At 44.5% G+C, this 13751-nt stretch overlaps 1 protein-coding gene across 9 annotated transcripts in view; it reads right to left on the bottom strand.

Moving 5' to 3' along the window:
- The window catches only part of mapk8ip3 (mitogen-activated protein kinase 8 interacting protein 3), a 221257-nt gene that overhangs the window by 16727 nt on the left and 190779 nt on the right, over positions 1-13751 (bottom strand). For all 9 annotated transcript variants that reach the window (XM_087997651.1, XM_087997645.1, XM_087997649.1 and 6 more), the window contains 4 exons: positions 13592-13659; positions 9992-10140; positions 8850-9021; positions 6774-6887 (listed from right to left, as the gene is read on the bottom strand). In XM_087997651.1, the coding sequence (XP_087853777.1) occupies positions 6774-6887; positions 8850-9021; positions 9992-10140; positions 13592-13659 (503 nt within the window). The remainder of the gene's footprint in view (positions 1-6773; positions 6888-8849; positions 9022-9991; positions 10141-13591; positions 13660-13751) is intronic.

Genomic DNA, 13751 nt, shown 5'->3' with positions numbered 1-13751 from the left:
TTGCCTGTTATGTTGTATCTGATATTGGATGCCAGTGATATTACAGGGCTCTGCTCTTTCATTACAGACACCCTCTGCTCCAAAGCACTCATCTTTCCACAGAATATACCACAGAATATTTAACCCTACCCCTCTTGTATTGTCAATTGACATTATAGTTCTCAAGATTTCTGTTAAATGTAATTCTTATACTTTTATTTAAAGAAAGCACTGAATATCTGCACATTTAGCCTGAATATTTAACTATTCATTAATGTTGCCTCACCACCTTTAATTAATATCACTGATCTAAGATGGTTTCACCATTGACCAACTACAACACACTCGACAATCAGCCTTCTGGTGCTGGTAGGGAACAAACAAAAGAATTCTTGACAAATGAATGATACATTCTTCCCATTTTATCCAGACTGAGCCATACTTTGAACAAATCCACTGTCAACCTGTCACTCAGAAATATCCTCTCCATTTCAATAAGATGATGGGATTCGAAGAACCGCCCATCAAACACGCCAGTCACAACCAAAGTGGGTACTGCAAGCTGTTAACGTTTCAGACGTTGTAAGGCTTCATTACAACTGCTGCACATCACATGTGCAAATCACTAAATGTAAAATTCACATATTCACAAAGCCTGCAAATACACACACACACAGACGCATGCATTTGCAAGTTGCATTAACTAATCAACATGGCTCAAACTTCATATTTTTTGCTGAAAAGCTGCTTTAAAATCTCAATTCACCAAAGGGATATTAGTACATGCTAGTTGTTAAAAGATGAACAATGATTCTGAATAGGTATAGCTAAATATGAACTAATATAATTGCTGTAAATAGTATTTTGTTCAAAAAAAGGCTGATTTGAGAGATTAAGGATACCTGACTGAATCAGTTACCCTGGTCTCAGTGTAATGTACAACTGATGGATCCAATATTGATAAGGAAATAATAGCAACTATCTTAGTAGGTGCTGGTGTTGCAATCTATTACAAAACCTAATGGCATATTAGTCTTTAATCAGAAGAGGATTTGAGTGCAGGAGCAGTGAAGACATGCTTCAATTGTATAGGAGCTTGGTTGGACTGCACCTGGAGTGCAGTTTTGGTCTCCTTTACTCAGAAAAGACACCATCATGGAGGGAGTACAATGAAGGTTCACTAGAGTTGTTCCTGCGTTGGCAGGACTGTTCTATGGAGAGAGGTTGGGTAAAACAGGCCTGTATTCTCAAGAGTTTCTAAGCATGAGAGGTGATCTCAAAAACTTAGAAAATAATTGAAGGGATAGACAGGGTAGATGTAGGCGAGATGTTTCCCATGGCTGGGGGAGTCGAGAACTAGAGGCTAAAATAAGCCATTTAGGTATAAGAGAAAAGAATTTTTTTTATTTTTTACTCAGAGGGTTATCAGCCTTTGGAATTTTTCACCACAGAACAGAGTGGAATCCTAATCTTTGAATGTGTTTAAGGACGTGATCGATAGTTTTCAGATTATCGATGGTGTATAGGGTGATTGATGGGACGGGTAGAAGACATTGGAGTGTTCGACCAATGTGATTGTATTAAAAATCAGGGAATACTCGATGGGCTGTAAAGCCTACACCTCTGTTTTTACATGAATTGGCTAAGGAAGAGATACTCCATCAATGACAGATACCAACTGTGGGCTGATTTTGCAGCTAATTTCACAAAAAACATCATTGTTAACTGCCCGGAGAGTCTCATACAGTTTCTGTATGAGAGTTTAATGCAGTACTGTATATGTATGTTAATTATCCATTAAATGTGGCACAGGAGCTGAAACTTGGCAGATAATGAAATGTAACATGAACGTGTCAATAACTGCCTAATTACCCCTCTGGTTCAAAGCATATGGTGTCACATCTTCTTAGGTTGATGTTGGAGATTTTTAATAGAGCAAACTTAAAATGTGTTTTACACTTTTGTGTTGTTTCTTGTTCTCTCTGTCCCAGTGAAGTAGTTGACGCTACTTAAGTAAATGCTTTTAAAGCTAAGATAGACTTTTTTTAAACAATAAAGAAATTAATGGATAAGTGGAGCGGAGGCCACAAAAAGATCAGCCATGATCTTATGGAATGCTGGAGCAGGCTCAAAGGACCCCCCAGTGTCAAGAGTGTGGGGCTGGAAAAGCACAGCAGGTCAGGCAGCATCCGAGGAGCAGGAGAATCGACGTTTCAGGCAAGAGTCCTTCATCAGGAATGAGGCTGGGAGCCTTGGGGATGGAGAGATAAATGGGAAGGGGAGGGTGGGCCTGGGGGAGGAAGGTAGCTGAGAGTGCAATAGGTGGATGGAGGTGGGGGTAAAGGTGATAGGTCAGAGGGGAGGGTGGAGCGGATAGGTGGGAAGATAGATGGACAGGTGGGACAGGTCATGAGGGCGGTGCAGAGTTGGAAGGTTGGAACTGGGATAAGATGGGGGGGGGGAGGGGAAATGAGGAAACTGGTAAAATCCACATCGATGCCCTGAGGTTAGAGGGCCCTGAGGCGAAAGATGAGTTCTTCCTCCAGGCGTCGGGTGGTTAGGGAGCGGCCACGGAGGACCAGCATGTCTTTGGCGGAGTGGGAGGGGGAGTTGATGTGCTTGGCCACCAGGCGGTGGGGTTGATTGTTGCGGGTGTCCCGGAGATGTTCTCTGAATCACTCTGCAACTAAGTGTCCTGTTTCCCCAGTGTAGAGGAAACCACATCAGGAGCAATGACATATGGAAGTGCAGGTGAAGCTTTGATGGATGTGGAAGGCTCCTTTGGGGCCTTGGACAGAGGTGAGGGGGGTGGTGTGGGCACAGGTTTTGCAATTCCTGCAGTGGCAGGGGAAGATGCCAGGACAGGAGGGTGAGTTGGGGGGGGGCATGGACCTGACGAGAGTCGCGGAGGGAATGGACTTTATGGAAAGCGGATGGGGAGGGGAGGGAAATATCTCTCTGGTGGTGGGGTCCGTTTGTAGGTAGCGGAAATGGCGGAGGATGATGCGATGGGTGGGTGGAAGGTAAGGACCAGGGGTGTTCTGTCCTTGCTACGTTTGGTGGGGTGGGGATTGAGGGCAGAGGTGCGCGAAGTGGATGAAATGTGCTGGAGAGCATCATCGACCATGTGGGAGGGGAAATTGCAGTCTTTGAAGGAGGCCATCTGGTGTGTTCTCTGGTGGAACTGGTCCTCCTGGAGGCAGAGTGGGAGGAGGTGTAGTCTAAGTAGCTGTGGGAGTTGGTGGGTTTATAGATGTCCATGTTGAGTCGACCACCGTTGATGGAGATGGAAAGGTCCAGAAAGGGGAGAGGGGTTTTTTAGATTACTTTAGATTAGATTACATTACAGTGTGGAAACAGGCCCTTCGGCCCAACAAGTCCACACCGACCCGCCGAAGCGAACCCACCCATACCCCTACCCCTACATTTACCCCTTACCTAACACTACGGGCAATTTAGCATGGCCAATTCACCTGGCCCTGCACATCTTTGGACTGTGGGAGGAAACCGGAGCACCCGGAGGAAACCCACGCAGACACGGGGAGAACATGCAAACTCCACACAGTCAGTCGCCTGAGGCGGGAATTGAACCCGGGTCTCTGGTGCTGCGAGGCAACAGTGCTAACCACTGTGCCACCGTGCCGCCCACTTTTTTTAAAACTCAATGTCGGTGCCATTGCGTCAGCTTTTACTGCCCAATGATTACACTGAGATGGTCCAAGTGAACGTAAGGTCAAGGTGGAATGTGTTGGTGAAGTTGATGAACTGTTTAACCTCCTCATGGAAGCACGAGGTGGCGCTGATACAGTCAGCAATGTAGCGGAGGAAAAAGGTGGGGGATGGCGCTGGTGTAACTGCAGAAAATGGACTGTTCCACGTAACCGACAAAGAGACAGGCATAGCTGGGGCCCATGTGGGTACCCACAGCTCTACCCCTTTCCTCTGGAGGAAGTGGGAGGATTCAAAGACGAAATTATTGAGGGTGAGGACCAGTCCAGCCAAACAAATGAGTGTGTCAGTGGAAGGGTACTGGTGGGAGTGGCGGGAGAGGAAGAAACAGAAGGCTTGGAGGCCTTGGTCATCGCAGATGGAGGTGTATAGGGACTGGATGTCCATGGTGAAGATGAGGCATTGGGGGCCATTGAAATGAAAGTCTTGGAGGAGGTAGAGGACATGGGTGGTGTCCCCAACATATGTGGGGAGTTCCTGGACAAGGGGGAATAGGACAGTATCAAGGTATGTGGAGATGAGCTCGGTGGGGCAGCAGCAGGCCATGACGACAGGTTAGCCAGGGCAGTCACACTGGTGAATCTGGGCCGGAAGGTAGAACCAGGCGGCATAGGGTTCCTAAACTATGAGGCTGCTCTCTGATGGATGTGGAAGGCTCCTTTGGGGACTTTGATGGAAGTGAGGGGAGAGATGTTTTTAAAGATGGATGTGGAAGGCTTTGTTTCTCTGATGGATTCCTCTGCATCGGGGAGACAGGACACCTAACATTTCCGGGATAGCCGCACCAACCAACATCCCCACCCACCCCCACCCCAGTCCACCCCATCCCCATCCCCATCCCGACAAATTCAACTCCCCTCCTACCTGTCCATCTTCCTTCCCACCTATCTGCTTCACCCTCCTCTCTGACCTATCACCATTACCCCCACCTCCGATTACCTATCACACACTCAGCTACCTTATCCCACGCCCCACCCCTCTCCCATTTATCTCTCCACCCCCTGGCCCACAAGCCTCATTCCTGATGAAGGGCTTATACCCGAAAATGTCGATTCTCCTGCTCCCCGGATGTTGCTTGACCTGCTGTGCTTTTCTAGCTCCCCACTCTCGACTCTGATCTCTACCATCTGCAGTCCTCACTTTCTCCTCAAAGGTCCAGATGGCCTACACTCCTGCTCCTAGTTCTCATACTCTCTCTTCTAATCCAATCTTTTGTCCCCTTTTCTTGCTTTTCCTCCTATATCTGGTTTGATGCTGAAATTAACCCACTTCAATTCATCCTCGTTCTCCAACTGCCCTCCACTTCTCAATCCTTAATTCACATTGTCTTTTATTCATTCACGAAAGGGGTGTGTTGATGTAAGGACAGAGTTGTTCCCCATCCCTAGCTACCCTTGAACTGAGTGGCTTGCTAAGTCACTTCAGAGGGCAATTAACAGTCAGTGACATTATTCTGGGTCTGCAGTCCCATGTCGGAGACAGCAGGTAAGGATGGCAGATTTCACTTGTTAATGGGCATGAATGGGGCATTATTGACAATCGACGACAGTTCTCACAGTCACCATCACTGAGACTAGCTTCATATTCAATATTTTTCTTTTACTGAATCTAAGTTCCTCCCGTTTCTAAAATGGGATTGAACACTTGACCCTGGGGAAACGGTCTAGGCCTCTGAATTATTAGTCCAGCGACACTGTCACTATATCAGCATCTTCACACGAAGGAGAGCGATATAGTCGGTTCCATCATTTTCAAGTTCCAGTTGCATTCCCTGTGCCATTACCAGTTCCCACTTCTGGCTTCTTACAAGAAGAAACAGTTTTGCGCTTACCAACTTGGGGAAGTCCGGCTTCAGAAGATTCCAGCTCAAGAGAACCCTGCATTACTGAACATCATTGAGTGATACAGCACTGAGAAGGTACCTCAGCCCATCAAGTCTGTGCTGATCTATCTACATGAAGCCAACTTTCCAGCACTTGGCCCATTGCCCTGAATATTACATGCACTCATCCATGTCCTTTTTATATGTTTGGGAGGTTTTTTCCCCTGTACCAGCCTCCCAGGCAGTGCATCCCAGATTCCCACCACCCTCTGGGAGCAAAAGGTTTCCTCAAACCCCCTGTGCACACCCTGCCCTCACCTTACAATTACCAATGTGTAAGATGTGCAGGTGACCTAGCCTGCATTTGTATTTGTGAGTTTGTATAACAAGTAAATATTCAGAAGCTGAAATAACTCATCGGGTGAAATTATTCAGTCACATATCACTGGACGAGATTTAATTCCAATGTTAGATTAGCTTCCATTGACCAAACTTGAAGTATGATTTTCTCCACATGCTGCAGCTCTCTGTTAATAGCTAATAGCCATATTCATTCCATTTGGTTTTTGAATTTCATCAGAGAAGCACTAAATGTTATGCAAATTTTACAGTCTATATTTAATTGGTAATTTGTATATGACAACAGCATTACCTTTTCCTCATTAGGTCCCTGCATTTGTTTTTTTTTATCACCTCTGGATATCTAGTTGCTGAATAAGTCAGTAAATGTTGCTGCACTTTTAGACCATCCTCATATAAACACCCATCCCAACAATTATTTGTAAAAACTATATTAACAGTCTCGGGTGTGGCAGAAGATACGTTATGGGCTGTGATTTTGTCACAAAGGGCTCTAATATTTAATAGCAGAATTTAGACTTTCAATTATCAAACCTATTGGAAGCACAATCTCGGGGCTCAGTGTGTGATAATGAGTACAGCACGCAAGTGTAGCATTAAACAATTTCCCATAAATATAAAATTACAAATTCATGCAGTCAAAGGATGTGTTCTCTTGAATATTTAAACTTTTTTTAGACTCATTCGGCAATAGCAAATAAATTAGCTTCTATATATTTCAATCTCTGATCAAAATGTCCACACAACAAAGATCATCACCAAGATTCACTGGTGTCCGTTTTTTTGTGGTAATGGTCTAGTGTACCAAGTTATTTATAGACTGAGTTATTCATGTCAAACAGTAAAGACCCATTATTAACCTGGCCAAACTTTGTTCACTTACTTTCTGTCAATGGGATAGAGATAACCACTCCATTTCCTGTCCCCACCCAAAGGCGGTTTCCACCAATTAGCAAAGCTGTGATTCGCACAAAAGAGAATCCCAATTTGCCGGTACCTGCCAATCAAAGCAAGAGATTCCAGAATTAATCAAAGATATAAAGAGTGGCATGAGATGTACCAGCTCATAAGAGTACACAAGACAGAGGATCATTATAGAGATCTACAGCATAGAAACTGACCATTTGGTCCAACTCAGCCATGCCAATCAGAGATCCTAACCTAATCTAGTCCCATTTGCCAGCACCTGGCCCATATCTCTCTAAACTCTTCCAATTCATACACCTATCCAGATGCCTTTTAAATGTTGTAATTGTACCAGCCTCCACCATTTCCTTTGGCAGCTTATTCCATACATGCATGACCCTCTGCATGGAAAAGTTGCCCCTTAGGTCCCTTTTAAATCTTTACCCTCTCACCTTAAACCTATGCCCTCTAGTTCTGGACTCCTCTACCCTCGGGAAAAGACCTTGTCTATTTACCCTATCTATGCCCCTCATGATTTCATAAACCTCTATAAGGGGTTAAGAATCAACCATGTTGCTGTGGGTCTGGAGTCACACATAGGTCAGACTGGGTAACGGACAGTAAACTTCCTTTCTGAAAATGTGTTGCTGGAAAAGCGCAGGAGGTCAGGCAGCATCCAGGGAACAGGAGAATCGACGTTTCGGGCATAAGCCCTTCTTCAGGAATGAGGAAAGTTTGTCCAGCAGGCTAAGATAAAAGGTAGGGAGGAGGGACTTGGGGAAAGGGTGTCGGAAATGTGATAGGTGGAAAGAGGGCAAGGTGAGGGTGATAGGTCAGACTGGGGTGGGGGCGGAGAGGTCAGGAAGAAGATTGCAGGTTAGGAAGGCGGTGCTGAATTCGATGGATTTGACTGAGACAAGGTGGGGGGAGGGGAAATGAGGAAACTGGTGAAATCCGAGTTCATCCCTTGTGGTTGGATGGTTCCTAGGCGGAAGATGAGGCGCTCTTCCTCCAACCGTCGTGTTGTTGTGGTCTGGCGATGGAGGAGTCCAAAGACCTGCATATCCTTGGTGGAGTAGGAGGGGGAGTTGAAGTGTTGAGCCACAGGGTGGTTGGGTTGGTTGGTCCGGGTGTCCCAGAGGTGTTCTCTGAAACGCTCCGCAAGTAGGCGGCCTGTCTCCCCAATATAGAGGAGGCCACATCGGGTGCAGAGGATGCAATAGATGATGTGTGTGGAGGTGCAGGTGAATCTGTGGCAGATATGGAAGTTTCCTTTGGGGCCTTGGAGGGAGGTGTGGGCGCAAGTCTTGCACCTCCTGCGGTTGCAGGGGAAGGTGCCGGGAGTGGAGGTTGGGTTGGTGGGGGGTGTGGATCTGACGAGGGAGTCATGGAGGGAGTGGTCTTTACGGAATGCTGATAGGGGAGGGGAGGGAAATATATCCTTGGTGGTGGGGTCCATTTGGAGGTGGCTGAAATGACTGCGGATGATGCGCTGTACATGGAGATTGGTGGGGTGGTAAGTGAGGACCAGTGGGGTTCTGTCCTGGTGGTGGTTGAAGGGGCGGGGCTCAAGGGCGGAGGAGTGGGAAGTGGAAGAGATGCGGTGGAGGGCATCGTCGACCACGTCGGGGGGGAAATTGCGGTCCTTGAAGAAGGAGGCCATCTGGGTTGTACGTTTTTGGAACTGGTCCTCCTGGGAGCAGATGCGGCGGAGTCGAAGGAATTGGGAGAATGGGATGGCGTTTTTACAGGGGGCAGGGTGGGAGTAAACTTCCTTTGCCAAACAACATTAATGAACCAGATGGGTTCTCATGACAATTGCCGTAATCCCTCCTCAGCTTTGTTTTAGACGTGCTCAGCCTCCGACCCTCCAGAGCCTATTCAACCTCTCCCTGTAGCTCAAACTCTCCAACCCTGGCAACATCCTTGTTAATCTTTTCTGAACCCTTTCAGGTTTCACCAAACCTTTCCTGAATAACGTGACAATACCATTATAGCTATTGCATAAAATACAGTTCAATGGCTAGGACACTGCATGGATGCAGAATCTTACCTAACATTTTACTGACATAAGGCTCAATGTCTACATCCTGTAGATGCTGATGTGTGTGCGCATGATAAAGGCGCAAGGTGGAATCCAGGCGAATTGAGATCCAAACCCCATCACCAATCCACGCCAACTGGCGCACTTGGCTTTCCCTCCGCGGGTGTGCATCAAAGGATTTCTGTTGTAGAAGTAACAATTAGGGGAATGTAATAAGCATTTGACATTAAAAATGGTTCCACGGGTACATGAGCATAAATGACAAATATCTTGATCACCTTCAACTTCTCTGTCAGGATCTTTATAAAATAGCTCGAGCTTTTGCTAGCACCAATCCTGTTCCCAGTGTTTATTGTCGCACTAATGGTTCACGGAGTCAAGGCCAAATTTATGAATGTTTTCATGGAGGAGTTAAAATTAGTTCTTAGGAGTAAAGGGTATGGGGAGAATAAAGTGACAGGGTGCTGAGTTGGATGATCAGTCAGGATCACATTGAATGGTGGAGTAGGTTCAAAGGGCTGAATGGCCTCCTCCTGCTCCTATTTTCTCTGTTTCTTCCTGCAGTTGTGGCAAAACTACGGGGTTTGTCCTTTACCCTTTCCTGGGCTATGGACCTCACTGGCTGGGTCAGCATTTACTTCCGAACTCTGATTGCCCTCTGGGCAAGAATGAACCGTGTTGCTGTGGGTCTGGAGTCACACATAGGCCAGACTGGGTAACGGACGGTAAAATTAGTGAACCGGATGGGTTTGCATGACAATTGCAGTCATTCCTCTTCATCTTTGTTTTAAACCTGCTACCCCTTATTCTAAAACTATGATCCTCTCATTTAAGATTTCCTGAAGAGGAAATATAGGGTCTTGGGGTTGTACAGCCCCTGAAACTGACCCTTTGGTCCAACTTGTCCATGCCAACCAGATATCCTAACCTAATCTAATCCCATTTGCCAGCACTTGGCCAGATTATCTTTAGCATATTCTATACCTCAATTAGACCATCTCTCAGTCTTCCAAACTCCAGAGTGTATAGGCCTATGGGCCCAAATGGCTCAATCTCTCTTCACAAATTCGAGATAAATAACAGCAGGGTTTAGTAGCTCTACCACACCATTTTATTTTCTGCCCTCTGTCTACCCAACAACCAAAACCCACCTCGATCTGCATTGTTTTAGGCTGGATGACGTGGATTTTGTTCTTGTAGCCACACCAGACCTTGTCGTGCACAACAGCCATGCAGCGGATGGAGTGGTTCGGACGGCGCAGGTCCATGAGGTGGTAATTGCTCAGGTCCCACTGACCATCTACTCAGACAGAAGTGAATCAATTCTATTACTGTTAACGATTCCATTACTTTACAAACGCATCTCAACATTATTCCTGACTATCTAATACATACAATGATGGATCCAATAAACACAATAGGATTTGTAACTTTTTCCATAGAAAAATGCTTTTATTTTCACTGTGTTTCTGCATTAGGACACTTTCACAAACCATTAATGAATCCATTCCCGGTGGCTTAGCCGTGAGCACTACTGCCTCACAGCACCAGGAAGCCGGGTTTGATTCCCATCTCAGTTGACTGTGTGGAGTTTGCACATTCTCCCCGTGTCTGCGTGGGTTTCCTCCGGGTGCTCCCATTTCCTCCCACAGTCCAAAGATGTGCAGGTCAGGTGAATTGACCGTGGTAAATTGTCCATAGTGTTAGGTGCATTAGTCAGAGGGAAATATAGGGTAGGAGAATGGGCCTTGGTGGGTTACTCTTCAGAGGGTCAGTGTGGAACTTGCTGAGCCGAAGGACCTTTTTCCATACTGTAGGGAATCTAATCTAATATAAATAAAATAAGCCTTGATTCATTGACTTTTCTTCACAAACGATCAATAGTTGAAAATTCATGCTCCTTCCAGCATTCCCTTGCTCTAAGCGAGGTGGAAGTGTAGAAGATCCAGCACTAGGCTAGTATCAGATGTACTATATCTCACCTTTCTCTGACAGTTTCTAATAACGCTCATGGAGAGTATACACCCTAGATAAGATCAACCTGAGTTATAGTCAGAAGGTGATTGCTGTCATTCTGTACAAGGTGTTGTCATATTGTATTTTATTTCCATTATTATCCTTCATACATTAATTCATATAAAAAGAGACTGATAATCTAGTAGGTATTGCAGGGATGCCCTAAGAGCAAATGGAACTAGGGAACAGGGGATAATTCAGGGACAATGGACCAACCTAAACACAGATTGCTGGAGAAACTCAGCAGGTCTGACAGCACTGTGGAAAGAGAAACAGGTTCAGCATTTCAAGTCTGATACGACACTGCTGCAGAACTCTGACCTGCCTCTCAAGTTCTGAAGTGTTATGAGATTAAAATGTTAACTGTTTCTCTCTCCACAGATGCTGCCAGACCTGCTGAGTTTCTGTAGCGACCTCTGCATTTGTGTCAGATTTCCAGCATCCACAGTATTTTGCCTTTATATAATTGGGTGAGTACCGGATTGGGTGTGTATGTACAGGGAATGATTATTCAGTGGGGTTGGAGTTTAATTTGAAATAAGGCTCTGACTAGGAAAGAAAGTCCCTGATCTCTGTCCAATAAGCATTTGATCTCTGGTATTTGACAGAGACTCACAGGCATTTTATCCCTAACCTAATAATCACAGAGGCTGAAATACACTGGCAGGAGGCAGGAACATGTGGAAATCATCTCCTCCATTCACAGTTTATGGGAAGCCTCTTTGTGGTCTCACCTAATCAGCTATAAAAATGGAGGTGAAGGAGAGTAATCCTCCCCAATTATGGAAACAAAGGAACCATCGTTTAGTCTTAGAGACACCAGAGCAGGAAAAGGTCAATCCAATATTGGAGGAGGAATGGGTTACTCACTCTCCAACTGACAATATTCTCAAATATTTCAGTACCAATTGTCTTCTCTCAATACTGGCAATAAAGTCAGTTGCACATCTTGCTGAACAACATTCTCTGGTTACATTTTCGGAACCAGATTTGCTTAAAGTTCTGAGGAAGGGTCACTCGACCCAAAACGTTACCTTGTCGTGGAGAAAATGTAGAGAATCTCCTGGAGACGCAGGGAGTTCTTCAAGGAGCAGGTCTTTTATTTGAAAACAAAAAACTGTGACACTGAGAAAACAGATTCTCTAATGCCCCTGAACCTCAGGGTCCATGGATTTTTATATCTTTTTTATCATGTTTCTGTGAGCTTATCAGCATGTCCAACTATATTAATCAAAGTCCCTCACTCTAGCTACACAATAAACCAGTGATGTTAGTTCCCATTATCCCTTTAGTTATACATTCTACTTAATGTTATTCTAATGTCACTGTTAGATATTTATTATCACCTCTGCTACAGTGATCTTCCATTCCAGACTAACCTGTCATGATAGATATTCAGCTATTCCATCTATTACAATAGTCTCCTGTCTCAAGCTGACTCTACTAACAATTAATTAGATATTTTAATGTCATGTCCCAAATATTTATGGTCATAATGACACTTAACAGGGAAACTAGCTCTACTAACTGTTATCTCATGTCACCATAGTGACCTTTCAGCCTTAACCTTACTCTGCTAAATGGTGTAAGAGCATTCCACTATGGTTATCCCATCTTGCCTTCCACAGATCACAGATTGCCAGTGGTCTTCATGCTTTAACTTTTCCCATGCTTTCATGCTCTTTATTTTTCCATAACCTGCTGAATTTTTCCAGCAACTTCTGTTTTTGCTTGAAGTTTTCCTATTTTATACAACATCATTGTGTGCCTACAACCCAACAAAACACCCAAGACACTTCACTGAAGCATCAGAAAATAAACTAAGATTGTACGGCACATCAAGAGGGGTTTGGTCAAATGACCAGAAGTTTAATCAAAGGTGTGGGTTTTAAGATGCGTCATAAAGAAAGAAAGAGAGAGAAGTGCAGGGAGGAAATTCAGGGCTGGGGCCTGGGCAACTGAAGGCACAGCTACCAACAGTGCTGCAATTATTTGGGACGTACACGATGGCACAATGTCTCCTCATGGATACAGGCACCTTGATCTGGAAAATGTAAGTGAGATGCAATTGAGACTGAACAGTAATCAAAAGTTCATAAAAATAATTTAACATATACAGCCTACCAAATACTCTTGGAAAAGTGACTGGGACCAAATGACTTTAAAAGTTTATAATGTTAAGAGTTTTTTTTAAAATGCCAATCGCAATTTTGAACATGGCATGAGAAATTCACTTCCCTCAGGGGGTAGGTTCAGTCATGTTAACTCATTGTTGCACAAGTGAAGCTGGTACGATTCATTTTTAGTCCTTTATCCACAATAACAGGATTAAAGAATCAAATATCATATTCAGTCAGGAGACTCTAGAGCCACTACTTTGTCCTCAACCACTCTGAAAGGTGGCACAACTAAACTCTTACCAGCTGAACTTTGATAGATAAGGTCAACATGTCATCTCTGTATGTTGTTACTTCTGGGACACCAAAGATGGAGATTTACTCCTTACAGAGGAGAGATTATACTGTACATTTAAAACATTGTTAGGTGTAATTCCTGCATTGACTGTTCATGTAACTTGAGACAAATAGCAAATATCAAGTACAGGAATTTCATCAAATGTACCTTCTAAATGAAACACAAAGAACTTGCATTCCAAGCAATTAGATGCAGAACAGGATGAAGAATTTTACAACTACCTGTCTAGCAACAATTTTTAAAAATTAAAACGTACTCACCTTCAGCTCGGTGGAAGATAGCCAATGTTCCATCATTCAGTGCCACCAAAACACGTCCCTTCACATGCCTGAAAATACAAATAGAAGGATCATTAATTTTAATCAATTGAGAATCTGCAGAATAATAATCCAAGAATAATTACATTAGTAATCAACTCAT

The sequence above is a fragment of the Chiloscyllium plagiosum genome, unplaced genomic scaffold, assembly GCF_037043375.1.
Source record: "Chiloscyllium plagiosum isolate Xiang-an unplaced genomic scaffold, Cpla_swu_hap1 HiC_scaffold_20, whole genome shotgun sequence".
NCBI lineage: Eukaryota > Metazoa > Chordata > Chondrichthyes > Orectolobiformes > Hemiscylliidae > Chiloscyllium > Chiloscyllium plagiosum.
Note: the sequence above shows the minus strand (reverse complement) of the source record. Positions and strands in the feature narration are given on the sequence as shown.